Raw genomic sequence first — 27347 nt, 5'->3', positions numbered from 1 at the left:
TGACAGGTTAACTACTACTTTTCTACAAATGCGTTCCCTACTCCACTCCTGGCCCACACCAAATTCTTGTAGAAAGCCTTGGCATACAAATTGTTGGTTAACAACTAGACTGTCTTTCTAGTTGTTCAAAGGGAATTGAAAATCTTTTTGTAGAGTGTCTTATTAGATTTTCATCTGGAAAAATTCACTGTTCCATTTTTTAACTGCAATAGTGAAAGAGGAATTTTGCTGATCCAGACCTGCTTTTTAAAGAATGACCTTCATTGATTGACCCTTAGAAGGAACATTCACTGAATTCAATGATTTATTCAACTAAGAACATTTCTTGAGGATCTACCATGTGGCCAGGAACCTTGCTAGATGCTAAGGGCAAAAGGATGAACAAGGAAGAAATGGCCTCCGTCCTCAGGAGCTAAACTCTAGCAGACCAAATAACAGCATCTCCTGGAGGCATGTCCTCTGCCGTCCTCTCAGCATATCTACAACTACTTCTTTCTTTCAGAAGATGACTAAAAATGAAGCTTTATTTAACTTTTCTTAGAACAAGCTGAGGTATACATAAATAGATAAATTTCAAATACACTGTCATACATAAGCATTCTCACATTAACATCTTTTAAAACCTCTAAACACTTCTGCGAGAAATAAACGTATTTCTTGCCTTTAGTATGATGTTCATGAAGCTGAAGAAGTGATTTTAAGGACTCAGCATTCTCAAACTCATGAGTATTCTGGAGGAAATCTTCAGCTTGGTCTATTTTAATAGCAAACTACAATAGAAATACAGAGGAAAGACATTTGTATAAAAATTAATGTGCCATTGTTAGTTACCTGTAGATGTTTTTCATAAATTAGTAGCCCAACTGGGGATGTGTGTTTGTGCAAGGGTATATGTTCGTATGTGTTTGTGTGAGTGTGTGTTGGCTTACGGTGTTTGTGTGAGGGTGTGTGTTTGCATGTGGTCAATTTACAAAGTGTCATTGGTAAGAACTTTCTTCTCCTTTCATACCTAATTTTGTATGCTGAAATAAACCAACCTGTTTCCTGTCCAAATGCCTATCAAATTTTTCAAACAAAATTATAATGTCCTATGTATACAGTCACTTTCAACATTCTAAGGCACTTAATTAAGAATAAGCAGATAGTTAGCTAAGGGAAACCAGGAAGAGGTTAACTAGAAAGTAATCTACACATTTACAAGTAAATGTAGCTTAAGAACTCACTTAGAGAGAAAGTTGAAGTATAGTTATTTTTTCCCTCTATAATTGAACTTAGCAGTGAAATATGCAAGTTTCCAAATAATACATAGTCTAATCCATATCTAATCCTATATATATATTTGTATAGAAAGCGGTCTGAAAAAATACACACCAAATGGTGACTTAATGAGAAGAAATGAAATTAAGGACGAGCAAGAGGAGGTAAAATTTTAATATTTGAATCTATAATTTGTAATTCTGTTTGCATTTTTATCAATAATTTGTATGCATTACATCTATAAATAAAATGAGATTAGATGGAGCGAGAATGACAAGTGAGAAATTTATCCTCTCTTTCAAGGAAAATGCATAGCAATTTCACACTCTAAATGGTGAGGAACATGACTGGTCTCTCTTTTTCTTTTTCTCCATAGAGGCAGTGGGAAATTGAGAGAGATAATTAACGTGATGTTAAAATGCTCAGGAAAATCATCTTAGAAATAAATTTTAGAAGACGGCAAAATGCATTTGGTTATCCTGTCACAGTATGTCTATAGTGGTAGACAAATAGCTGGCTTGTTTTAGCACTAAGATTCAATAGTAATTATCACAATTTATATGAGCATTTCAATATATTCACCTTTGGATTAGGTTTAGGATAAACTAATTAAGGACAAGTATCAGTGTAAAAGACACAGGAGCTTGAGATGTTACTTATCTTCTGTTTCAAGTCTTCTCCAAACTATCATCTTTGAATCTGGGGATTCTTAATATTTTAATGTAACTATTTGATTAACACAATCGACTGTAGTTTATTACAACAGCCATATGAAATCCAATTATAAATGAAATGGAATGACGAGAGAGAGACCGAAGAGCATGGGACATGTTTTGGAAATGCAAGGCAGGCCTCTGTTATCCTATCAGAACAACCTGATGGACATCTGCTGCTGCCACTCAGGGGCGGTGTTTCTAAATTATAGCACAGTGTTTGAGGTGAGAATAACCCAACTGATAGTTATGTCTGTGAGTGAGCCTGAAATAATCTTGTAATAATGATCAACCATGCAATCATTATTAATTTTTAATTTCTCAAAAACTTCTGCATGCACATAATTCAATAAGGGAGTCAATATCCACATCATTTACATCTCTAATTCACTCAATTTCTAATAACTGATTTTTAAAATATTATTTAAAGAGAATCTTCAAAAAGAAAAAAAATCCTAGTAGGTGGTTTGTTTGTTACCTGCAGAACATTACAAAAAGTTCCAGGGTCACTGTTTAACTTATATTTATATTTCAGTTTGTTATCAAATTAAAAATAAACCAATAAGCAAACAATGCTTTACTCAGAAAAAAGCTTCCCTAAAGTTCTGTTTACTTTTATTGGTATTTTCCTTTCTCCACTCTCTTTTATCACTAAAGAAATAGCTTTGGCATACAAAGGGGGCATAAGGATTATATAGCAGTTTGTCTTCAGTTTAATATGAAGTGATTCACAAAATTGGAAATGGGATAATACAAGTAATAATTAGTCTTTTCACTAGAAGCAATAAAAGCTCACGCAAGTGTAAGAATAACAGTGTTGGGTTGAATCATGGTTTGGCCTGCTATTTCCTTTTACTTCATGTTATATCGGAAAGCAATTTACTCATCATGGAGAAGATAAGCTAGCATTAACACTAAAGCACAATGAGAAACAAATATTGCTCTAATGCTAGAAAAAGAAGAAAATTTCCTGGACTCAAAACAGATGAGTTTCAAGGACAGTTGACACATGTACCCTACTTACTAAGATAGAATGAGTCAGATATATCCATAATTTGGCGTCTGTAGGTATATTTCAGCTGTTTTATTTATTTTCAGGGAAGAAAGATTGTGTATGAAACTTCTTCCAAGATGGTCTCTGAAATGAGTTAAACTTCAGTGTTCAAACTGTGAAAAACAAGCCTTGAAAGTTATAATAAGGTTTTTATTCCTCCCTTTTGCTTTTAAACAAGTTCATGATGCATGAGATTGCCTACTCCAATTTTTAGGTTCCATTACTAATCTTCTTTCCTTCATTATTTTGGATTTAAGTACTGAATTTTTAGTTTAGAAATGTCATATTTTTCAAAGCTAGTGCTTTATCATAATGAAGCAGTGCTCTCACATCAAAATGAATGGGCTGCCACTTGACAGAGAAGTTAAAAGTGAAATTTCCAATAACTGTCTTATACCAAATATAATACCTCTTTTGATAATGTTCTTTGAAACTCACATTTTGAAATGAGAAACCTCAAAAAATTGTAGAATTTGAGAAAACTCACATGGAGACATGACCTTCTTAGGTCCAGAAGGACTTTTTCCTTCTCTTGTATTGTAAGGTGTTCAAACTATGGAAAATCAACTATACGCCTTAGGAAAGTACTCAGAAAATGCTATATTTATGAATCAAATATCCTATGGAATATTCTATAATTACCTTTTTAAAACATAGGCAGCAAAAGGAAATTTTATTCTCCAACTTTTAGCCAAGAACAACACTCTAGACCAGCATTTCTTAGTAATCCTACAATCAGGGTAATTGTTTGATTTAGTAATTGTATTACTACCTTCTATAGAGGGAAATAATCATAATGACTTATGAGCATTCCCATTATTACTTAATATTTTACCAAATTTTAGTTACTTAACTGTACTTTGTTTTTGTTTGAAGACCTACTCTTAAAATAGTAATAATTTTATTTATTGACAATCAAAAAATAAATATATTGTCTATGTATGTCTTGGTTATTCTGCCATTTTTTTAACTGCTTGCAATGTCTATTTGTGGAAAAACAAACATTTTCAGGAGTGCTATTAATTTGCTCTGATGTGGGGAAGGGAGAAGTTTTTTAAAGCACAAACCTCCAAGGCATTTTCAAAAAATTCAGAAGTCAACCTAAGGAGCTCCATTCTTCTTTCAAGCATGGACACCAGGGCTGCCCATGCTTCACCCAGAGTCTCGGCCATGGCGTCGTAGACCTGACTCTGATCCTTGTTCTCTTCAGCTGTCTTGTCTGCTTCCTGCAAGAGTTCCCATACCCGATCTTCCAAAGCCTAAGTACAAAAGAAAAGGCATAAGGCAGGATGTTAACTCAATGTAAGAACACAGGATCACATTTTAAACACTTGGATATTAGAAATTGTATGTGGTCTAGGAAAGATAATTTATAAACACAAACTGTTATACAAGAAAGTATATCAAATAGGAAGGAAGGAGCGATTGGATTGAGGTGAGCCAGGAAGCATGGCCAGGCTAAAGGGATTCACATTTAAACATTGCCCAAACACTGCTGACATCTGTCAAAGACACATGTCTACATTCCCAAGGGGTATAGAATATTATGTTAATCTCACAGTTCCAAAAAAAATAAGAAAAGTAATAAGAACACACCTAGAAGAATGATCAAGAATAAAGGTTGTGAGAAACAAGCCCAGTAAAGCTTACTGTTTATTGCAAATAATTGTCATTAGTTGTTAATATGACCATGATGCTTAATGTAAATATTAAGAGTAGATTTTTAAACCAGAATAGTCATAATTTAAAATTTAAGATATCTATAACCAACATTATCTACTGTTTAAACAAAATACGAAAAATGAAAAAGAACATGTGCTTACATAATTGTCTCATTCAGGGATAGGAGGATTTAATAAGTTCCATATAATTCTTGAAGTTAGCACCAAAATAAAGGCATAATTTTTAAAGAGTACAGTAGACTAAAATAGTATGAATAAATTCTAAAATATCAACATAAAAAGGAACTTAAAAATGTGATAAAGAAAAATACAACAAAGAAAACAAAAGAAATAAGAGCAGGTTCATAAGGACACACGCACACACACACACAAACATAATGACAAGTACATAATTAAATATCAATTAACACAAAAAATGTGGATGAGCTAACTTTTTAAACAAAAAGACAAACGCTATCACACTGAGGAAAAAAAGGCAGCAAAATTCAACCAATTTGTGTTTCCTAGAGTGTCCCTAAAAAGAAATACTTCTTGAAAATAAAGAGATGAGATATATCAGGCAAAGACAGACAATAGAAAGCAGGACTATAATATTGAACAAATTAGAATCAAAACTAAAATCACTGATGCTTAAAAATGGCATTTATAATAAATATATATAATAAATATATAAATATATATAATAAATTATATATAATAAATATATAATAAATATATAAAAATTATATATAATAAATAAATATATAATAAATATATATAATAAATTATAATAAATATATATAATAAATGGCATTTATGATAAATAGTGCAATCCACAGTAAGGACACTCATGAACCTTTGTATCTGTGGCACTGAAATATTTCAAGTAAATATAAGCAGTCTTACATCAAATGAACAGAGAATAAGAACTACAATTATAGACTGTTTTTAAAAATAATAATAAGGCTACTACATTTAAAAACTTTAAATATACAGCTAACCTTATGCTCAGGTTAAATACATAGTATTAGACAACTTAAACAAAGAAAGAAAACAAATTATCTCAACATCTAGCTCTAAATTATTTAAAAAATAAAACAACAAATTAAGGGGGATAAACTGATTTAATACAAAATCAGAAATTAGCAGTTTAGATTAAAATATTAGAATTGATTTTTAAGTTGATTAATTAAAAAGCCAAAGAAATATTAAAACAGCTGACAGATGTCAATAAAAATGGGAGAGTAGATAGCTCCAAGTGACCATTCCTGTAGAGAAACATCAGAAAATGCTGGGAGGTTGAGGTGGGCGGATCACGAGGTCAGGAGATTGAGACCATCCTGACTAACATGGTGAAACCCCATCTCTACTAAAAATGCAAAAAAATTAGCTGAGCGTGGCGGCGGGCGCCTGTAGTCCCAGCTACTAGGGACGCTGAGGCAGGAGAATGGCGTGAACCCGGGAGGCAGAGCTTGCAGTGAGCTGAGATAGTGCCACTGCACTCCAGCCTGGGTGACAGAGCGAGCCTCTGCCTCAGAAACAAACAAACAAACAAACAAAAACACAAGCAAAAACTGTCTTATTTTTGTTAGAACTCTGGAAAGTAGTCAAAGATTTACAGCCACCAAACAAAGGCTGAAGCAAGAAAAAGGTGACTTAAAAATGGTAGAAAAGCTTTGAGATATTTTTACATGCCCTTGCTCAACCCCTCCTGGGTTCAGCAGAGACTATTAGAGTGGATAAGAATAATAAGACTCAACTGTATATTGTCCACAAGAAACCTACTCCAAATATAAAGGCAGAAGTGCATTAAAAGTAAATGAAGTGGAGTAACAATGTGAGGTGATATGTCAATTAACTCAATTAATTTAACACGTGTTAATTATTTTGCAACATATACATACCTCAAAACATCATATTGTATAACTTAGGTGTATACAATTTTTAGTTGTCAATTATAACTCAATAAAGCTGGGTGGAAAATAAAGTAAATGGATGGAGAAAGATGTACCATGCTAACACTAATCTAAAGAAAGATGGAGTAGCTATGTTAATTCTAGACAGATAATATTTTAGAGCAAGGAATATTATTTGAGATTAAGATGGGTGTCACATAATAATACAGGAGTCAATCTACAAGAAGGCACGACAATTCTAAATGTGCATGAGCCTAACAACAGAGAGTCAAAATATATGAGGCAAAAATTAATAGAACTGCATGGAAAAATAGATAAATATACTATAATAGAGACTTCAACATCCTTCTATCAGTAATCATTATATCCAGCAGACTGAAAATTATTAAGTATATAGATGAACTGAACAGCACCATCAGTCAACTTGATCTAATTGCCATTTATACAATAATTCCTCCAACAATGCATAACATACTTCCTCTCAAGCTTACATGGAACATTCATCAAGATAGGCCATATCCTGGGCCATAAAACATACCTTAACAAATTTTTAAAAACAGAAATCATACAAATGTACTCTCAGACCACAAAAGAATTAAACTACATATCAATAACAGAAATATAACCAAAAATACCACAATATTTTAATATTAAACAATACACTTTTAAATAACACATGGGTCAAAGAAGTCTCAGGGAAATATAAGTATTTTGAACTAAATGAGAAAATGAAAATATGATGTATCAAAATTTTTAAGATGCCACAATAGTAGTGCTTAAAGAAAATTTTATAGCATTGAATATATACATATATATGAAATGAAAAAAGACCTAAAATCAATATTCTGAGTTTTCACCATAGGAACTAGAGAAAGAGAGTAAATTAAAGCTTAAGTAAACAGAAGAAAATAATAACAATTAGAGGAGGAATCAATGAAATGAAAACAACAGAGAAAATCAATGAAAGCAAAAACGAGTTCTAGAAAAAGATCAATAAAATTGATAAATCTCTACTTAGGCTAATCAAGAAAGAAAGAGAAAAGAAACAAACTACTAATATTGGAAATGAAAGAGGGGCCACAACTACTGATCCCATGGACATTAAAAAGATAAAAAGGAATACTATAAGTGGCTCTATGCCCATAAATTTGATAACTGAGATGAAATGGACAAATTCCTTGAAAGACACAATCTACCAAAACTCACACAAGAAAAAATAGGTAATCTGAACAAGTCTATATCTATTAAAAAATTAAATCAATAATTAACAACCTTCCAAATAAGAAAGCACTAGGCCCAGGTGACTACACTGGTGAATTCTACCAAATGTTTAAAGAAGAAATGATGCTAAAGCTACTTAATAAATTCAGCAAAGTTACAGAGTATGAGATCAACACACACAAAAATCAGTTGTGTTTCTTTATAAAGAAATGAACAATCTAAAAAGGAAATCAAGAATTTCATTTACAAGAGCATCAGAAAGAATCAAATACCTAGGAATACGTTTAACCAAGGAGGTGAAAGACTTGTACATTGAAAACTAAAAATCATTACTGAAAGAAATTGAAGAAGACCTAAATAAATGAAAAGAGAACCCATGTTTATGAGTTGGAAGACAATGTTGCTAAAAAGCAATACTATCTAAAGTAATCCACAGATTCAATGTAATCAATATAAAAATTTCACAGGCTTTTTGACAGAAATTGAAGAGATAATCTTCATATTTATATGGACTTGTAAGGGGATCATAATAATCAAAACAATATTGAAAAAGAACAAATTTGGAGGACTCACACTTCTAAATTTCAAAACTTACTACAAAGCAACAGTAATCAAAAACAGTGTATTGACACAAGGATAGACATATAGGGCAATGGCCTAGAATTGAGAGTTCAGAAATATACCTATATGTCTATGGACAATTGATTTTCAACAATGATGCCAGGACCATTCAATTAGGAAAGAATAGTCTCTTAAGCTAGTGGAGCTAGAACAACTAGACATTCACATGTAAAAGAATAAAATTGAATTCTTACCTCACATGCCATATAAAAATTAACTCAAAATGTATCAGTGATCTCAATGTAAAAGCTAAAACTAAGAAATTTTTAGAAGAATTTTATAAGTAAATTTTCATCACCTTGAATTTGGCAATAGTTTTTTAGATATGACACCAGTAGCATAAGCAACAACAACAACAAACAGATAAATTGGACTTCATCAAAATTAAGACTTTTGTGTACAAAGGACATTATCAAATAAGTAAAAAGAAAATCCTTAGAATGGGAGAAAATGTTTGCAAATTATGTATCTGATAAGCATCTAGTATCCAGAATATATAAAGAGCTCTTTCAACTTAACAATAGAAAGGGGCGGGCACAGTGGCTCAGGCCTGTAATCCCAGCTCTTTGGGAGGCCGAGGTGGGCAGGTCACTTGAGGTCAGGAGTTCGAGACCAGCCTGGTCAACATGATGAAACTCCATCTCTACTAAAAATACAAAAATTAGCCAGGTGTGGTGGTGGGCACCTGTAATCCTAGTTACTCAGGAGGCTGAGGCAGGAGAATTGCTTGAGCCCAGGAAGTGGAGGTTGCAGTGAGCCGAGATCACACCACTGCACTCCAGCCTGGGTGAGACAGCAAGACTCTGTCTCAAAAAATTAAATAAATAAATAAATAAATAAATAAATAAATAAATAAACTATAGAAAGGACAACAATACAGTCATAAAACGGGCAAAGGACTTGAAAAGACATTTCTCTAACAAAGATATATAAGTGGCAAACAAGTGCACACAAAGATGCTCAAATGATTAGTCTTAGAAAAATGCAAATCAAAAGCACAACGAGATGTCACTTCACACCCACTAGGATAGCTATAACCTTAAAAAAAAAGGAAGCTGGGCACAGTGGCTCACACCTGTAATCCCAGCACTTTGGGAGGCTGAGGCAGGCAGATCACCTGAGATCGAGAGTTCACGACCAGCCTGACCAACATGGAGAATTCCCATCTCTACTAAAAATACAAAATTAGCCAGGCATGATAGCACATGCCTGTAATTCCAGCTACTCAAGAGTCTAAGGCAGGAGAATCACTTGAACCTGGGAGGCACAGGTTACAGTGAGCCGAGATTGCGCCATTGCACTCCAGCCTGGGCAACAAGAGTGAAACTTCATCTCAAAAAAAAAAAAAAAAGAAGGAAAATAACAAGTGTTGGCAAGAACATGGAGAAAATTGGAATCCATGTACATAGTTGATGATAATATAAAATGGTACAGCTGCTTTAAAAAAACATATTGGCATTTCCTCAAAAAGTCAAACATAGAATTACCATATGACCAAGCAATTACGCTCCTAGGCATATATGCACAGGAAGTAAAAGCATATGTCCACACAAAAGCATGGACATGCATATTAACAGCAGCAGTATTCACAATAGCCAAAAGACAGAAACAACCCAAGTATACATTTACTGGTGAATGGATGAACAAAACGTACTTTACCCATATGAGGGAGTATTGATACATAGTATGAAAGAAAGGAAGGAAGGAAGGAAGGAAGGAAGGAAGGAAGGAAGGAAGGAAGGAAGGAAGGAAGGAAGGAAGGAAGAAAGAAAGAAAGAGAAAGAAAAGAAAGAAAGAAAGAAAGAAAGAAAAAGAAAGAAAGAAAGAAAGAAAGAAAAAAGAAAAGAAAGAAAGAAAGAAAGAAAAAGAAAGAGAAAGAAAGAAAAAAAAGAAAGAAAGAAAGAAAGAAAGAAAGAAAGAAAGAAAGAAAGAAAGGGGAAGAGGAGAAGAGAGAGAAAAAAGAAAAGAAAAGAAAGAAGGAAGGAAGGAGAAAAGGGTAGGGAGGGAAGGGGAGGGGACGGGAGGGGAGGGGAGGGGTAAATATCTAGAATAGGTAAAATCTTAGTAATAAAGAGCAGAATGGTGCTTGCCAGGGGCTGAGGGAAGAGTGAATAAGTAGTCACTACATAATGGGTACAGGGTTTTCTTTTGGGCTGCTGGAAAGGTTTTGGATCTAGATAGAGGTGATGGTTTCACATGTGAAAGTTGATCATGTGAATTGGGTCATACTCAACAAAAATGGAGTTGAGAGGTCATGGAGAAAACCATTCAGGGCACAAAACATTGCCCCAAAAATGTAATTCCATGCAAGTCTGCAAGCTGAAACTGCCTACTATAACCTGAAACCAGTTTTAGCTATTGGCTACTAAAACAACCTGCTGCAACTCTGAAACTAGTTTTGCCCACTATTGTCACTTGCCAATCAGAGCTTTCCAGCTCCTCAAAACCTTACTAGTGGCAATGAAATTTCTCTAAGAGCAATACATATTCTCCTTTTTATAAAACCTCTAACTTTCTCTTTGTTTTTCAGACATACTGAAGACCAGCCAGTCTGCATTTATGCCCTGAATTGCAGTACTTTTCTCCCAAATAAAACATTTTAATTTCAGAAGTTCATTTCTATATTGAACTTTTCACACACAGCACTGTGAATGTACTAAATGCCACTGAATTTTACACTTTAAAATGGTTAATTTTATGTTATATGAATTTTGTCTCTTCAAAAATTTTTTTAACTTATGACATTTCAAAAGGAACAAAGTGATACACAAAAAACATAAGCAGATCTCATGGAGGTAGAGAATAGAATGATGGTTACCAGAGGATAGGAGTGTAAGAAGGAAGAAGATAAAGAGAGGTTGGTTAATGGGTACAAAAATACAGTTAGATAGAAGGAATAAGCCTTAGTGTTTGATAGTAGAGTGACTATTTTTGTTATTTATTTCATAAATAAAATTGCTAATTGTTATATATTTCAAAATACTAAAAGTGAAGATTTATAATGTCATCAGCACAAAGAAATCATAACTGTTTGAGGTGATGGATATTCCAATTACCCTGACTTGATCATTATGCAGTGTAGAAATGTACCAAAATATCACATGCACCCCATAAATATGTGCAATTATTATGTATCATTTAAAATATTTTATTTAACATAATTATATAATATTAAGATTGAGGGCTATAAATGCATATAGCAAGTTTTGGATTTTCTGCAAATAAAAACAAAAATGGGGATAAAATGGAAAGTTTTCTTTAAAAGGTTACCAAAATTGCCCCAAGGAAATCTTATCATCATCTGCCTCATCATCACTATTATGACTGCCACCATCATGGAAAATATTGAATAATTTCTCAAGTATGTCCCTAAAAGAATAGATGAATATGCCAATTTGTTTATTTAGTGACCTGTAGAAATTTGGATGTTTCCAATTTTTGACTACTATATATAAACCTGCTATAAATATTTATGTACAAGTTTTTGGGTAGACATATATTTTGATTTCTCTAGGTATTTACCTAGGGTTTTCCAGTTACTTTCACCTTCTTATTTATATCTTTCTGTATATTTTCAATTTTTTATAATAAAAGTATGTTATTTTTATTACTGGAGGAAATATTTTTATTTTTGCAATTATGTAAAATAGACCTATTCTTAAAGGAAAAACAACACATGCCATTGCTGTACTGGAATCATGGACCTAAGTTGTCTCCAATTATTATTCTTGAACAGTCCTTTCCTTCCTTATCCTTCCAAATTATATTCTAAGACACATTACACACTTTAATTATATTATTGTTCCCAGTTATTTGCTGTTTCTCTCTGTAAGAGGATTGTACTTCTATGCCTCCTAAAACCAGACTTGTATGCACTTAGTTAGACTAACAAACTGTGAACAGAAGTTTTGTGTGCCATTTCTGAGTAGAAGTATTAAGAACCAATAAGTGAGTCTATCATTGCTCTTTCCATAAATAGTGGTTGCTTCTTGATATGTTTTGGCTGTGTCCCTACCCAAATCTCATCTTGAATTGTAGTTCCCATAATTCCCACGTGTCATGGGAGGGACCTGGTGGGAGATGATTGAATCATGGGGGCAGTTACCCCATGCTGCTATTCCTGTGATAGTGACAGAGTTCTCACAAGAGCTGGTGGTTTTATAAGGGGCTTTTCCCCCTTTTTCTCAGCACTTCTCTTTGCTGCTACCATGTGAGGAAGGACGTGTTTGCATCCCGTTCCACTCTGATTGTAAGTTTCCTGAGGCCTCCCCAGCCATGGTGAACTGTGAGTCAATTAAACCTCTTTCCTTTATAAATTACCCAGTTTCGGGTATGTGTTTATTAGGAGCATGAGAACAGACTAATACACTCCTTCATCCAGGATTCTAAAATAAAGGAGACACACAAACCTGAACTGCATTTACCATGCAGCCAACATGGTAAGATAAAATCTGTTATTTGTAAGCCACTGCTATTTTGGGGTCATCTGTTACCCTAGCATTACCTAATAAAAGCTATATACTAGTCCATTTTTACATTGCTGATAAAGACGTACCTGAGACTGTGGAATTTACAAAGGAAAGAGGTTTAATGGAGAACTCACAGTTACATGTGGCTGGGAAGACTCAGAATCATAGCAGAAGGCATGGAGGAGCAAATCACATCTTACGTAGATGGCACCAGGCAAAGAGGGCTTGTGTAGGGAAACCCCCATTTTTAAAACCATCAGATCTCATGAGACTTATTCACCATCATGAGAACAGCATGGGGAAGACCTAACCCCATGACTCAATTATTACCTCACACCAGGTCTCTCCCACAGCATGTGGGAATTCAAGATGAGATTTGGGTGCGGACACAGCCAAACCATATTATTCCACTTCTGGCCCCTCACAAATTGCATGTCCTTATATTGAAAACCAATCATGCCTTCCCAACAGTCCTCCAAAGTCTTAACTCATTTCAGCATTAACTCAAAAGTCCACAGTCCAAAGTCTCATCCCTTACGCCTATGAGCCTGTAAAATCAAAAGCAAGTTAGTTACTTCCTAGACACAACGGGAGTACAGGCATTGGGTAAATATAGCTATTCCAAACAGGGGAAACTGGCCAAAACAAAGGGGCTACAGGCCCCATTCAAGTCCGAAATCTAGGAGAGTGGTCAAATCTTAAAGCTCCAAAATGATCTTTCTTAACTCCATGTCTCACATCTGGGTCATGCTGATGCAAGAGGTGGGTTCCCATGGACTTGGGCAGATCTGCCCCTGTGACTTCACAGAGTAGAACCTCCCTCCTGGCTGCTTTCACTGCCTGGAGTTGTCTGTGACTTTTCCAGCTTCTATTTGCAAGCTGTCAGTGGATCTCTCATTCTGGGGTCTGGAGGACAGTGGGCCTCTTCTCACAGCTCCACTAGGCAATGTCCCAGTAGGTATTCTGTTTGGGGGTTCCAGTCCCACATTTCCCTTCTGCACTGCCCTAGTAGTGACCTCCATAAGGGCCCTGGCCCTGCAGCAAATTTCTGCATAGGCATCCAGGCATTTCCATACATCTGCTGAAATCTAGGCAGAGGGTCCCAAAGCCCAGTTTTTGACTTCTGCATACTCACAGGCTTGACACCGTGTGGAAGCTGCCAAGGCTTGAGGCTTGCACCTTCTGAAGCTACAGTCCAAGCTCTGCGTTGGCCCCTTTCAGCCATGGCTGGAGTGGCTGGGTGGCAGGGCACCAAGTCCTTAGGCTGCACACAGCACAGGGACCCTGGGCCTGGCCCCAAAACCACTTTTTCCTCCTAGGCCTTGGCCTGTGATGGGAGGGGCTGCTGTGAAGACCTCTCACATGCCCTGGAGACATTTTCACCATTTTCTTGGGGATTAGCTCCTTGTTACTTAGGCAAATTTCTGCAGCCAACTTGAATTTCTTCTCAGAAAATGGGATTTTCTTTTCTGTCGCATTGTCAGGCTGCAAATTTTCCAAACTTTTATGCTCTGCTTCCCTTATAAAACTGAATGCCTTTAACAACACCCAGTCACCTCTTGAATGCTTTGCTACTTAAAAATTTATTCCGCCATATGTCCTAAATCATCTCTCTCAAGTTCAAAGCCCTATGGATATCTAGGGCAGGGGCAAAATGTCACCAGTTCTGTGCTCAAACATAACAAGGGTCACCTTTGCTCCAGCTCCCAACAAGTTCCTCATTTCCATCTGAGACCACTTCAGCCTGGACTTTATTGTCCATATTGCTATCAGCATTTTGGGCAAAGCCATTCAATTAGTCTCTAGGAAGTTCCAAAATTTCCCACATTTTCCTGTCTTCTGAGCCCTCCAAACTGTTCCAACCCCTGTCTATTACCCAGTTCCAAAGTCACTTCCACATTTCAGGTATCTTTTCAGCAGCGTCCCACTCTACCGGTACCAATTTACTGTATTAGTCCATTTTCATGCTGCTGAATAAGACATACCTGAGACTGGGAAATTTAAGAGGTTTAATGGAGAACTCACAGTTCCACCTGTTTGGAGAAGCCTCCCAATCAAGGCAGAAGGCAAGGAGGACCAAGTGACATCTTACATGGATAGCAGCAGGTAAAGAGAGTGCTTGTTGTAGGGAAACTCCAATTTTTAAAACCATCAGATCTCATAAGACTTATTCACTATCACGAGAACAGCACAGGAAAGACCCGCTAGCATGACTCAATTACCTCCCACCAGGTCCCTCCCACAACACATGGGAATTCAAGATGAGATTTGGGTGAGGACAAAACCAAACCATATCAAGTTGACAGATACATTTACTAATGTAAAAATCCTTTATTGGTACATTTTGTCACCAAGGTTCTCTTATACTTAATAAAGAAAAAAATAAAATTTATAATGCAACAAAACAAAAAATCTAGATCATAGACTGATAATTTCACAGTTGCCTCAAAAAAGGTCTCAAGCGCATTGGGTAGAAATGGCAATGAATATCCACTAAGAGATAGATGAGTATGTGCCAGCTCTGTTTTCTTTGCTATTTAGGATAAACAGACAACTGAGTGTCTACATTGACAAGAGAGTTTGACCAAAAGTGTATATTTTCTTACCTAGCTATTCGAGAGCATAATAACTGGACATTTCATTCTTGTGTGACAAGTTTGAGACCATAGTAAGGGCTGGTTAATTTTGTTTTGTGCATATTTTTCATTTTATACCCTTTAACATTAAAATAGGTTAACCTGGCCTCAATCTCCACTTATAATGGTGTTAGTTCAAGAGTATATAAGATGAAAACATTATATCAAAAGTTTTAAATTTTAACTTTTTTCATATGACAAAGAATGTGGTAAGAACTGAAATATAAATGCCATGAAATTTTAAAATTCTCTCTTTTTTTTTTTTTTTTTGGAGATGGAATCTTACTCTGTCGCCCAGGCTGGAGTGCAGTGCCTCCATCTTCACTCACTGCAACCTCTGCTTCCCAGATTCTTCTGCCTCAGCCTTCCGAGAAGCTGGGATTACAAGCATGTGCCACCATGCCTGGCTAATTTTTGTATTTTTAGTAGAGATGGGGTTTCAGCATGTTGGCCAGGCTGGTCTCAAACTTCTGACGTCAGGTGATCCATCCACCTTGGCCTCCCAAAGTGCTGGGATTAGAGTGAGCCACTGCACCCAGTCAAAATTGGAAAATTCTATGGCAGTGATACAGGGAAGAATAAGAAATAATAGACTACGAATTCATTCTAGGGAAAACCAGGTAAACATGTAACTTTCCAGTAATATTTCTCAGATTTGGCACAAAGGTGCTAAAATAAATTCAAAAATGTGCTATTTCTATATCTAATAGGGTTGCCTTTGGAACCTCTTAGCCTTGTTAAACACATAAAATAAGCTCCTCTTAATATTTTTCTTTTCCCACTCAAATGACAATTTATAAATCAGTGATATAAAGGCTTTAGGGAGAGCGATTTAAAGAACTATGATTACGGCTCCCAATATTTCGTTGGGACTCTCCCATGACCTCCGCTGTGAACCACAAAATGTTCTATTCAGTGCAGATCTAAGGCCAGAACATTCTTGCAGAACCCTCTGGATTTAATTTGGTACAAATTACACTTGGGATTTTCTCCAAGAAAGTCAGCAGACATTCTGCTTTGGGAATCTGTAGAAAACTGTCTGATTCAAGTTTCCATGGAATTATAGATCGCTCTTAAGCTGCTAGGATCAGAGGCCAGGTATGGCCCAATGCTTCCCAAGACCTATCAAACATCATCTGAAATACTGGAGGAGATAGGGACTCAAACAGAGTGAACTAGACAGGATTTAAAGAGCAGGGATATTTCTAGCAAATCCAAAATCTTAGGAGTGACCAGTTAAAATGTGTCTCCTATGAGATTCTGGAAATAGAACATGATCTTGAACCCAAAGGCAGAATCCACCCTGGCAGGTTTTTGACGTGGAGTAATTGGGTCTCCGTGATACTTCTTCAGCCTTGGTAAAGGTGTTAGGAAGACCCTGTGGTTCTTTTAGTGGTCCAGATTTCTGTTTGCCCATGTGCCACATCATCCTGTGGGCCAGGCCTTCCCTTCTGAATCTGGGGATTGCTCATATGCTGTCAGCACTCAGGAAATACTATTTTATTTTTTTGTCCATTGCTGAGCCTCCATGGAAGCTACTTCTTTCTTTTCTCTTCCCCTATAGAGCAGTATCTATCAGTCAGTCAGCCTGAAACACAAACACAAGTGAGGTACTAATGGAGACAGCTACAGGGCATGATACCCCAGCATGCCGATGATAATGATTTCAGATCTGGGAAGGGGAAACAGAGACATAAGTTGTCTCACTCACATTTACGGCTCCAGCACTGGTTCTGAGACATTTTTAGTTGTTATGTGTGTGTGGTAGTGATTGGAGGGGCTTGAGGAAGGATTGTCCCACCAAATAGCCCCCCTCCTGAGAAACACAGAATGCCCTGCACACAGCGGAGGCTCAATAAATGTTTGTGGTAGAAGTGTGGGAAAGGTCTAAGAGGTTTCTTTCGCTTTCTCTTGAAAATTATTTTATTTTGTCTCACAAGCTGTTAGAGAAGACGTTCCAATCTGACATCAACTTTAGGAAGTTGTAACAAAACTGCCACCCAGCACTGATTCTAGAGTGGTGGGGCTCTCTTAAGTTTAGAACAGAGTCTTCTATAGGTATTAGAAGTCTTTTTAGACCAGATCAAAATTTTCCTCCTCATTCCCCAGAATGCCATGATTCCCAGTTTTCCAATGGTGGGAAAACCCTTGATAACAACCTCGAAGTCTTCTCTCTCTCACTTCCTGTTTAAAGCCATAGAATTCTTTTAGCAATTTCTTAAGATTTGTGTACTATGGAATTTAAACCAGGCAAACCTGAGGATCCGATTTTGAATGCTGAAAATGAGCCTGGTGCTCCTGCCTTTAACCCATCCCCTCAAGTGACCTCTCTCCATTGCTGTTGGCTGTAGATGGATTTCTTGTCTAAATGGAGAGAAGCAGCTCTTCCCCATGGATGACCATCAAAAACCGTAAGGTATGGAAAGACAACTTCATATCTGAAAACACACTTAAAAGCAGGAGAAATCTCATTTTTGCATGTCTTATTTATAAATTCAGTAATAATATTGCAATATAAATAAAATATTTGTATATTGATTTCTAGTTTAAAAATTTATATAGTATTCTACAGCACTTATAACATTCTCAACCAACAGGGAGCCATAGAAAGTACTTCACTAGAATGGAAAGGGTGCTCTTTATCCTTTATTAAAGCTAAAACCAAACTGCCCTTGTTCAAATAAAATAATACTCTCAATGACCCTTACAGTTCAGCGAAGATAATACCAAATGGAAGCTGAAGTTATTCATGAATGTATTCACGCATTCATTGTCTCAGTTATTCAGCAAGCATTTTTCAAGACCTCTTAAGTATAATAGTACACATTGTGGTAACAAATATAAAAGATTGAGGAGGAGTCTGCTATTGTATTGTTTTCATTTCCTCCGTGCTTCAGTTTTTTTTTTTTTTTTCTTAATACCCATCCACTTCTCTACTCACTCCTGAACAGTTTCTGTCCCCATCATCTTAGTGAAATATTCTTGTATAGGTCTATACGACCTCATTTTGGTCAACACCAGCAATCTTTATTTAATTACCTCTTCATGATTAATACTGCTGCATGCTCCATTAAAATTTTTTTTTCTTCCACTGACTACCAGTGCACTCTGATTTTTCTTCTGTGCTTCTGTTCTCTTTTACAGATTCACTTTCTCTTCCTATTTTTAAACATCTAGGTGTTTCAGGATATCATAGTCTTTGATGTTTTCTTCTCAAGCAAGTATCAATGGTGGGTCTGAGGAGCATATATCAAAATCATTTGGACGACTTTTTCAAACTATAGTTAACTTACTCCAGAAATGCTAATATGACTCTGAGAGCTGAGGACAAGTGATTCTAAAGTTTGAATAGACTATCACAGCAAGTCGTGAACATTGATTGGATTGCATCTCCATACAGTCCAATAGGGATGGCGGAGAAAGTATAGCAGTCATTATTCAACACCCTCTTTCCAAGTGAACACATCAGCTCTTATATCTGCAACCACTGTCTACTAACTTATTTCGCCTGATTTTCCGTATTGAAAATCTCCACTCAAATTTTCCACAACTACCTCAAACTCAAACCATCTACAAACAGATCATACCTTCTATATTTACACTGAAACTCACCTGGCTGCCAGGAGCAAAAACACAGAAGGGTACCTTCATTCTTTCCTGTGCATCTCCTCCAACTCCAAGATTTAATCAGTCACCAGGGCCCACTGAGTCAACTCCTACATATCATTTGAACCCTTTCCTTTCTCTATTTCCATCCCCGTACCTCAGTTTCATCTTTCAACACTTCTCACCCGAATTCCTACAACAGCCTTTCAACTTGCTCTCCTGCCTCTAGGCTCACCCTCACCCAATCCATTATCTACCCATATGCCATATAGAACTTTCTAAATCAGAAGTATGAGCATGTCACTCAGCAACTCACGAATCTTTCCATGCTTCCAATTGATTTTAAGATAAAAAATTAAAGTCCAAGCATACCAAATAAGATTCTCAGTGCTTGATTCTTTTTCTAGTCCTATCCCTCTTGGCTCAATCCCTAACACTGTTCTCCAGCCTTCTGAAATTCTTGTGGTTCCCTGACTCCTATGGTCTATGATCTATTTCTCAGCCTAGAATTCTCTTCCTTTTGGCCTCTCACTCTCCCTTCTTTCCTCCGTGACTCACCTATCCTTGAACAACTCTTCATCATCCTTTGCAACACTATTCAGAAGTTGTCTCAGCAAACCTTCCCTGCCCCTCATCCTCCTTTCCTACTTGGGTCAAGGGTATTAGACCCTTTAAAGCACTTTCCACCATTATAGCCATTATTATAATGCATTCATTTTTCACTTTTCTGATTATAAAAGTAATGTAAGTTCATATTTTAAAATGGAGAAATACAAGAAAACCGTAAAAAATAAAAATTGCCCATAATTCCACTGCTCAGAGATTCACCACCTCCCCGCCACCACACACACAATTAGAATCACATGGTATAGATCACCGATCAACAAACTATAGCCTGTGGTCCAAATCTGTCCTGCCATCTGTTTTTGTATGGCCTGTAAGGTAAGAATGGCTCTTGCATTTTTAAGTGGTTGAAAACAAAACTCAAAAAAGAGTATTTCATGACACATAATAATTATATGAAACTCAAATTTCAATGTCCATAATAAAGTTTTTTTTTGGAACACAACTATGTCTACTGGTTAACATACTGTCCACAGCTACTATCACAATGCAACAGCCTAGTCTAAATAGTTGCAACTCACAAAGTAATATGATTCTAAAATATTTACCTAAAATAATTTAAAATGTAGATAAAATATCCTAAAATATTCACCATCTGACCCTCTTACAGAAAAAGTTTGTTGACTTCTGGTATAGAGAGCTGTGTGTTGCTGTTCAGCTTAAAATAGTATTATGAGTCCTTTGTTTTCAATATTTTGTAGAAATAATTTTTTTTTTTTTTTTGAGATGGAGTCTTGCTCTGTCGCCCAGGCTAGAGTGCAGTGGCGTGATCTCGGCTCACTGCAACCTCTGCCTCCCAGGTTCAAGGGATTCTCCTGCCTCAGTCTCCTGAGTAGCTGGGACTACAGGCGTGTGCCACCACATCAGGCTTTTTATTTTTAGTAGAGATGGGGTTTCACCATCTTGGCCAGGCTGGTCTCGAACTCCTGACCTTGTGATCTGCCCTCCTCAGCCTCCCAAAGTGCTGGGATTACAGGCATGAGCCACCGCGCCCAGCCAAAATAATATTTTTAATGGCTATCTAAACTCCCATCACATGGGATGCCATAATTTATGTAACTATTCCCCTATTGTTAAATTTTAAATCTGCTTTCCATTTATAACTATTATAAATAACGTTGAGCTGAGTCAATTACAATAATCCTCATTTAATTTGACTTCTGGGTCCTTCATACAAATCTTTGTAGACCTCTCTTGTGTTCATAAAATAAATTTCTAAAAGTGAAATGACTGGGTTAAGGATTATCCACAAGGCTTGATGCAATTACTTCATTGTCCTCCAGAAAGTTTGTACCAATTGACTAGCAATATCATAATAGATTAAAATTGTTTACTTATCTGACTTCCCCACTAACCCTTGAAAGAAACTGTTTTTCATTCCTTGTGTGTAACGCAGTGTGTAATGTAGAAAGTACACAACAGATGCATGAGGAGTGAATAGCCAGGCCTGGGTGATGCTCATTTGCCCAGGTCCATTTCAAGCACGGCAGAGCAGTTTTTCTCAATCTTGAGAGCACAGGAACTCAGAGAACAAGCTATGAATCCCCAGTTTGAGAAAAAATGAAAAAAGTCAAACATTGCCATTCCTTTGGCACCAACGAAATGAAAATACAAGTACAAGTGTAAGCAATGAAATTTGGTAACTTATATTAAATATTTTTAAACAATCAAAATTTGAGATTATTTTAGGTACTTATGCATCTCTGAGAGTATATTTGTGAACTCTTAGGGACATGAGATGCACAATTTGAGAAACAGCTCAACAGAGGAAATGAAGAAAGGAGTGGAGCCTTGGGAGTAACACCTAAATGTGCTGATGTGCAGCTGCAGTGTCAGCAACCAACACCAGAGATCATCTATGCCAACGAACTGTGGAGTCGATATATTCCAACTGGCCAGAAACCACTTCTGCCTTTCCAGACTTATGATTGCAGTATTTGTGGAAGGTATGAAGAGAATAGCAACTTAAAAAATCATAAAGTTGAACCAAAAAGATCAGAGGAGGAGGAGTTAAAAAGAGATGGAGGGCTGTGCTAGATAGTAGAGCATCTGGAAATCAGAGCACCCTGGGGAGCATAGGCAAGAATGGCAGGATTAACAGAGCCAGGAAGACACAGGACATTACAGAGTTTGATGTAAGAAAGTGGAGACCAGCTCTTTTTTTGTGGCACCTTGGAGGCAATCAGCTGCTTCTTGAAGCAGCTGAATATCTCCTTCTCAGTCACCGGCTGTCACAAATTCACTGAAGTCATTAATGAATGCAAAGTTCTTTTTTTTTTTTTTTTTTTTTGGAGACAGAGTCTCACTCCATCAACCAGGCTGGAGTGCAGTAGTGTGATCTTGGCTCATTGCAACCTCCGCCTCCCGGGTTTAAGTGATTCTCCTGCCTCAGCCTCTTGAGTAGCTGGGATTACAGGTGTGCACCACCACACCTGGCTAATTTTTGTATTTTTATTAGAGACGGGGTTTCAGCATGTTGGCCAGGCTGGTCTCTAACTCTTGACCTCAACTGATCCACCCTCTCAGCTTCCCAAAGTGTTGGGATTACAAGCATAAGCCACTACTCCTGGCCAAAGTTCATACTTTTTGTGAGAAGCACATGGCCACAGAAGTAGCTGCTGATGGTCTGGGTGAAGAATGGAAGGACTATGTGGTCCAAATCAGTGGTAGGAATAAGAAAGTTTTCCTGTGAAGCAGGATGTCTTGGCCCATGACCATGTCCACCTGCTACTGAGTACAGGGCATTCCTGTTATAAACCCAGAAGAACTGGAGAAGGAAAGTGTAAAGTTGTTCAGGATTGCATTGTGGATGCCAATCTAAATGTTCTTGACTAACTTATTGTAAAAAAGGGAGAGAAGGATATTCCTTGACTGACTGTCACTATGATGCCTCATCACATGGGGCCCAAAAGAGCTAGCAGAATCTGCAAACTTTTCAATCTCTCTAAAAAAGATGATGTCCAACAATATGTGGTAAGAAAGGCCTTTAAAAAAGAAGGTAAGCCTAGGACCAAAACACCCAAGATTCGGCATCTTGTTACTCCAAATGTCTCACAACACAAATGCTGCTATGTTGCTCTGCAGAAACAGTATACTACAGAACATGCTAAACCTTTGGCCAAAAGAATGAAGGAGGCCAAAGAAATATGCCAGGAGCAGATAACCAAGAAATGCAGCCTGTGCCTACTTCTGAGTCCAGTCTGTAATAATATCTTTTGAGTAATGAGTAAATAAAATCAGACTACTCTCCCCAAAAAGAAGGTTGGGACCAGAAAGGACACTGTAATGAATGGGGTAAAGTTCCCAGGAAACATCACAAATACATCAAAATAATACCTCTCACAAATAGAGTAGGACTGATATTCTTTTTGTGAACTCAAAATAGTTGTAAAAGATATTCTGCCAGAAACATAAGTAAACAGTCGAGCAATTACTCATATAACTTGATGGATGTGTTGAGTCAATCTGGAAAATGGGACAAAGATCTGTTTTGCCCAGTATTGTTTTTGGATGGAATTAACCTTATATATTCACTTATATTAACTTCTCAAAATAAAATTGAAAAGTTTTCTTCTCATGAAAAGGAGACAATTTTGGTAATGAAGAAAATGTTGATATAACATTATCTTTCATGTATAAAGATCATGTTTTCCAACAGAAAAAAAATCATGCACATTGAGTTGTTTCTCCAGTGGTGGAGATGAATTTGCCTTGAGTGGCCACATTGTAAAATAAATCTCCTTTCAAAGCATGGCATGCAGCGTAACATAGTGATTAAGAACCAGACCCTGGAGTCCACATTCTGGCTCCACCAGGTAGGAGCTCTGCACATTTTATAAATTACTTTTTCTCACTAGGCCTCAGCCTGTTATAAAATACCAACACTAGGCCGGGCACGGTGGCTCACGCCTCTAATCCCAGTAATCCCAGCACTTTGGGAGGCCGAGGCGGGCAGATCACAAGAAGATCAAGACCATCCTGGCTAACACAGCGAAATCCCGTCTCTACTAAAATGCAAAAAATTAGCCGGGCATAGTGGCAGGTACCTGTAGTCCTAGCTACTCGGGAGGCTGAGGCAGGAGAATGGCGTGAACCTGGGAGGCGGTGGTTGCAGTGAGCCGAGATCGTGCCACTGCACTCCAGCCTGGGCAACAGAGCGAGACTCTGTCTCAAAATAAATAAATAAATAAATAAATAAATAAAATACCAACACTAATAGTAACTATCTTATAAGATTTTGTGAAGATTAAATGAAGTAATCCATGGAAGCTCTTAGTAAAGTGCCTCAAATATAGTAAGTATGCAATAAATATTAGCTATTATTTTAATTATGTTTATTGTTTTGTATACCTTCTTACTACTATTATTATTGTGTATTTATCAAACCACTTGTAGAGAATATATTGAAGTCACAGTAGTAATAAACTAAGTGACACCACACCCACAAGAGGAAACAAAAACCTATTTCTGATTTGAAGTGTCTACGTGGAATGCTAATCATGATAGCTTGCAATGACAAGTTCAGAAATGATGAAAGTTCAAAACATAAGATATTTTAATCTGAATCCAAATAACAATGATTTACTTTCAAGAAACATGTATGTTAGAATATGTTTTTAAAATAATTGCTTTTTTCAGAATAAAAACGCAATCATTCATTTTGTTCTTAAACTTCATACTAATTCTCTATGGTGAAATGATTTATTTTTTGTATATGAAAACAAGTAATTGTATCACATATGCTGATGAGGTGGAGAGTACAAACATCTACTACTTAAAACTGAATGAAGAAATGTAGTAAACTTAGCAAAAGTCTACCTTGTATAAAGTTCAAGTCTTAGCATTTGGGGCTTCAAAGTAAATCCAATTTCCTCATCAAATTTGGTCCACTGGTTTCTGAAATCCATGTTAAAATAAGAATGAAATGTTGCATTCTGGGATTTGCAGTTCCCTTGGGCTGAAGACTGCATTAATGATTAGGGAGATACTGATAAATTCCTCTCTATGCATCCTTGGGGCATCCCTCACTAAAAGAAAATGAACATATGTGAGAGCAAACATATGCTTATATTCATCTTCTGCTACTTCTTCTAATGCTAATAATTGTTCTAATACATTTGTTTCAAAAAATCATACAACGCATACAAATGACCAATTTTGAAGAATAATAGTCGTTTCCTGACAGGTAAATTATATGTGAAAATTGTTCATGGAACTGTTATCCATGGTATGTGATAGAATGGTATTTGAATTAATAAATAATTTATTGTCAATTTGATTCTAATTCTACTGCCAACCATTTCTGTAATTAATTATTTCAGAGTCAAGATGAAGATGCCATCTGAAATTTCTATTCTATGAATGACATCTGGATATTGATTTCCTGAAATTTTCTTGAAACTACATCTTGTCCTCTCTATTAAGTATCTAAAATGTTTCCTAAATAAAGAACATTAAAAACTTTTTTTTTTTTTTTGAGATGGACTTTTGCTATGTTGCCCAGCCTGGAGTACAGTGGCATGATCTCGGCTAAGTGCAACCTCCGCTTCCCAGGTCAAGCCATCCTCCTGCCTCTGCCCCACCTAATAGCTGGGATTATAGGCACGTGACACTGTGCCTGGCTAACTTTTGTATTTTTTGGAGAGATGGGATTTTGCCATGTTGACCAGGCTGGTCTCGAACTCCTGACCTCAGGTTATCCACCTGCCTTGGCCTCCCAAAGTGCTGGTATTACAGGCATGAGACACCACACCCGGCCTAAAGACTAAGTTCTTAAAAGTCACAAAATTTTTTTGACTTCTTGAGAGCTTTTAAATCACCAAACTTACAATTTAGGGAAGACTTTAGGAATGCTCTATTCAAACTAATATGAACAAATTTCTTTAAATATTTTCAACTACACACGACTAATTGACAGTGATTTCCCTCCAATTAGACTACCTGTAATGAAAAATATTCAAGTAAATGGATCTAAACTATTCCACAAGAACTTATTCATAGATTTTCTTATACTTGTGAACATTATTTGGAGAATTTTTTTAAAAAAAGGTTTAGAAAATTATTAAACAATGTAACACACTGACATTATTTAAATAGTTTTAAAATACATTATAATGTATATATTACAGGAGAAAAAGACAGAGCAAATTAATTCAAAGATGAGATGTATTTAGAGATTATTTACATATGTAATTCATCTATTAAAAAAAACAATAAAAAAGTAACATTGCAAAGAACAGGCATATTACATTATTAAAAATCTTGTTACCAGAAGTGACAAATAACACTACAAGACATGTGGAACCTGTGCTTCACCATCCTCTGCCTACTTCAACACTGTGTTTGTGCTTCTTTCTTGCTTTTCTTTTCTTTTTGAGACAGAGTCTCACTCTGTCGCCCAGGCTGGAGTGCAGTGGTGCGATCTCAGTTCACTGCAACCTCTACTTCCCCCAACCCCCCCATAGCTGGGACTACAGGCATGTGCCACCATGCCTGCTAATGTTTGTATTTTTTTGTAGAGATGGGGGTTTTACCGTGTTGGTCAGGCTGGTCTCAAACTCCTGACCTCAAGTGATCCACCCACCTCAGCCTCCCAAAGTGCTGGGATTGTAGGCATGAGCCACCATGCCCAGTGGTATTGGTGTTTCTTAACGTAAGCTACGCCTCTGGATACTCTGTACCTCCCTACCTTCTAAATCACACAGAACCTCATTTTCTTCTTCTCTGTCATTCCAGTGAAGATACACCTCCCACAGCCACAAAGAAGCCAGCCTAGCTCTCAGTCCAGGTACCAACTATCCAGGAGAATCATTACTTCCCCTCAGGCAGCTTCAAGGCTGAAACAATGGTCCATGACTTCTATCTCTCAATCAATTCCCTCATTGGAATTCTTCCCCACTTCCCCTGAACAAAGACTAGCTTGTTCATTTACATTTCGTTGGCAGATAATATTACTTGATATATCATTCAATTTGTTATTTTTATCTTAACATACATGGGGGTGGGGAGGAGAAAAAGAAATTAAGCAAACTGTGAATGTCCCTTTGTTCAGTGTTACCAGTTTCTGTTAACTATGTAAGATGTTGGTAGATGGCAAACAAACTCCCTGAGAACAAAAACAGTGGGAGTTTTCATATGAAAGTGTTCAGAGAGTGGTTCAATGATCCCTCTGCAAGACATTGTAGGAAATATCTGCATCCATCCAAGAGATTAACTAGATACCTTCTAAGGACCCATCTATTTCCATGGTTCAGTGATATAATAAATTAATTTATGCAACAGATATTGAGTATTTACCATTTGCAAGGCACAAGGAGTAGCTAAAATCTAGAAACTTTGCATGTGAAATGTTTAACTTTTTTGTCTTACACATTTCATACAAGAGTTTAAAATTAGATCCAGGGTTGGCGAGAGGCATATAACATCTAAGACATTACTGAAATACAAGAATAAAACCATTGTTTTCACTGTTGAAGAGATGCGATGTTTCCTCACTTGGGAGCATAAAATTTGCTTTTGCCATTAAAGACTGATTTTTCTTCGTACCTTAAACATATTAAACACTAATGG

At 36.6% G+C, this 27347-nt stretch overlaps 1 protein-coding gene and 1 pseudogene across 8 annotated transcripts in view; one reads left to right on the top strand and one right to left on the bottom strand.

Annotated features, from left to right (window-relative positions):
* The window catches only part of CCDC141 (coiled-coil domain containing 141), a 258308-nt gene that overhangs the window by 178277 nt on the left and 52684 nt on the right, over nt 1–27347 (bottom strand). For 7 of the 8 annotated variants that reach the window (XM_050750515.1, XM_050750519.1, XM_050750517.1 and 4 more), the window contains 2 exons: nt 4092–4283; nt 662–770 (listed from right to left, as the gene is read on the bottom strand). In XM_050750515.1, coding sequence (XP_050606472.1) covers nt 662–770; nt 4092–4283 — 301 coding nt within the window. Of the gene's footprint in view, nt 1–661; nt 771–4091; nt 4284–17804; nt 17998–27347 lie in introns of all 8 variants that reach the window. The other variant, XM_050750523.1, reaches the window with a different exon arrangement.
* Nucleotides 17917–22997, top strand: LOC126933116 (40S ribosomal protein S6-like; annotated as a pseudogene).

Source organism: Macaca thibetana, chromosome 12, assembly GCF_024542745.1.
Source record: "Macaca thibetana thibetana isolate TM-01 chromosome 12, ASM2454274v1, whole genome shotgun sequence".
Taxonomy (NCBI): Eukaryota; Metazoa; Chordata; class Mammalia; order Primates; family Cercopithecidae; genus Macaca; species Macaca thibetana.
This window is presented reverse-complemented; position numbering and strand designations above follow the sequence as displayed.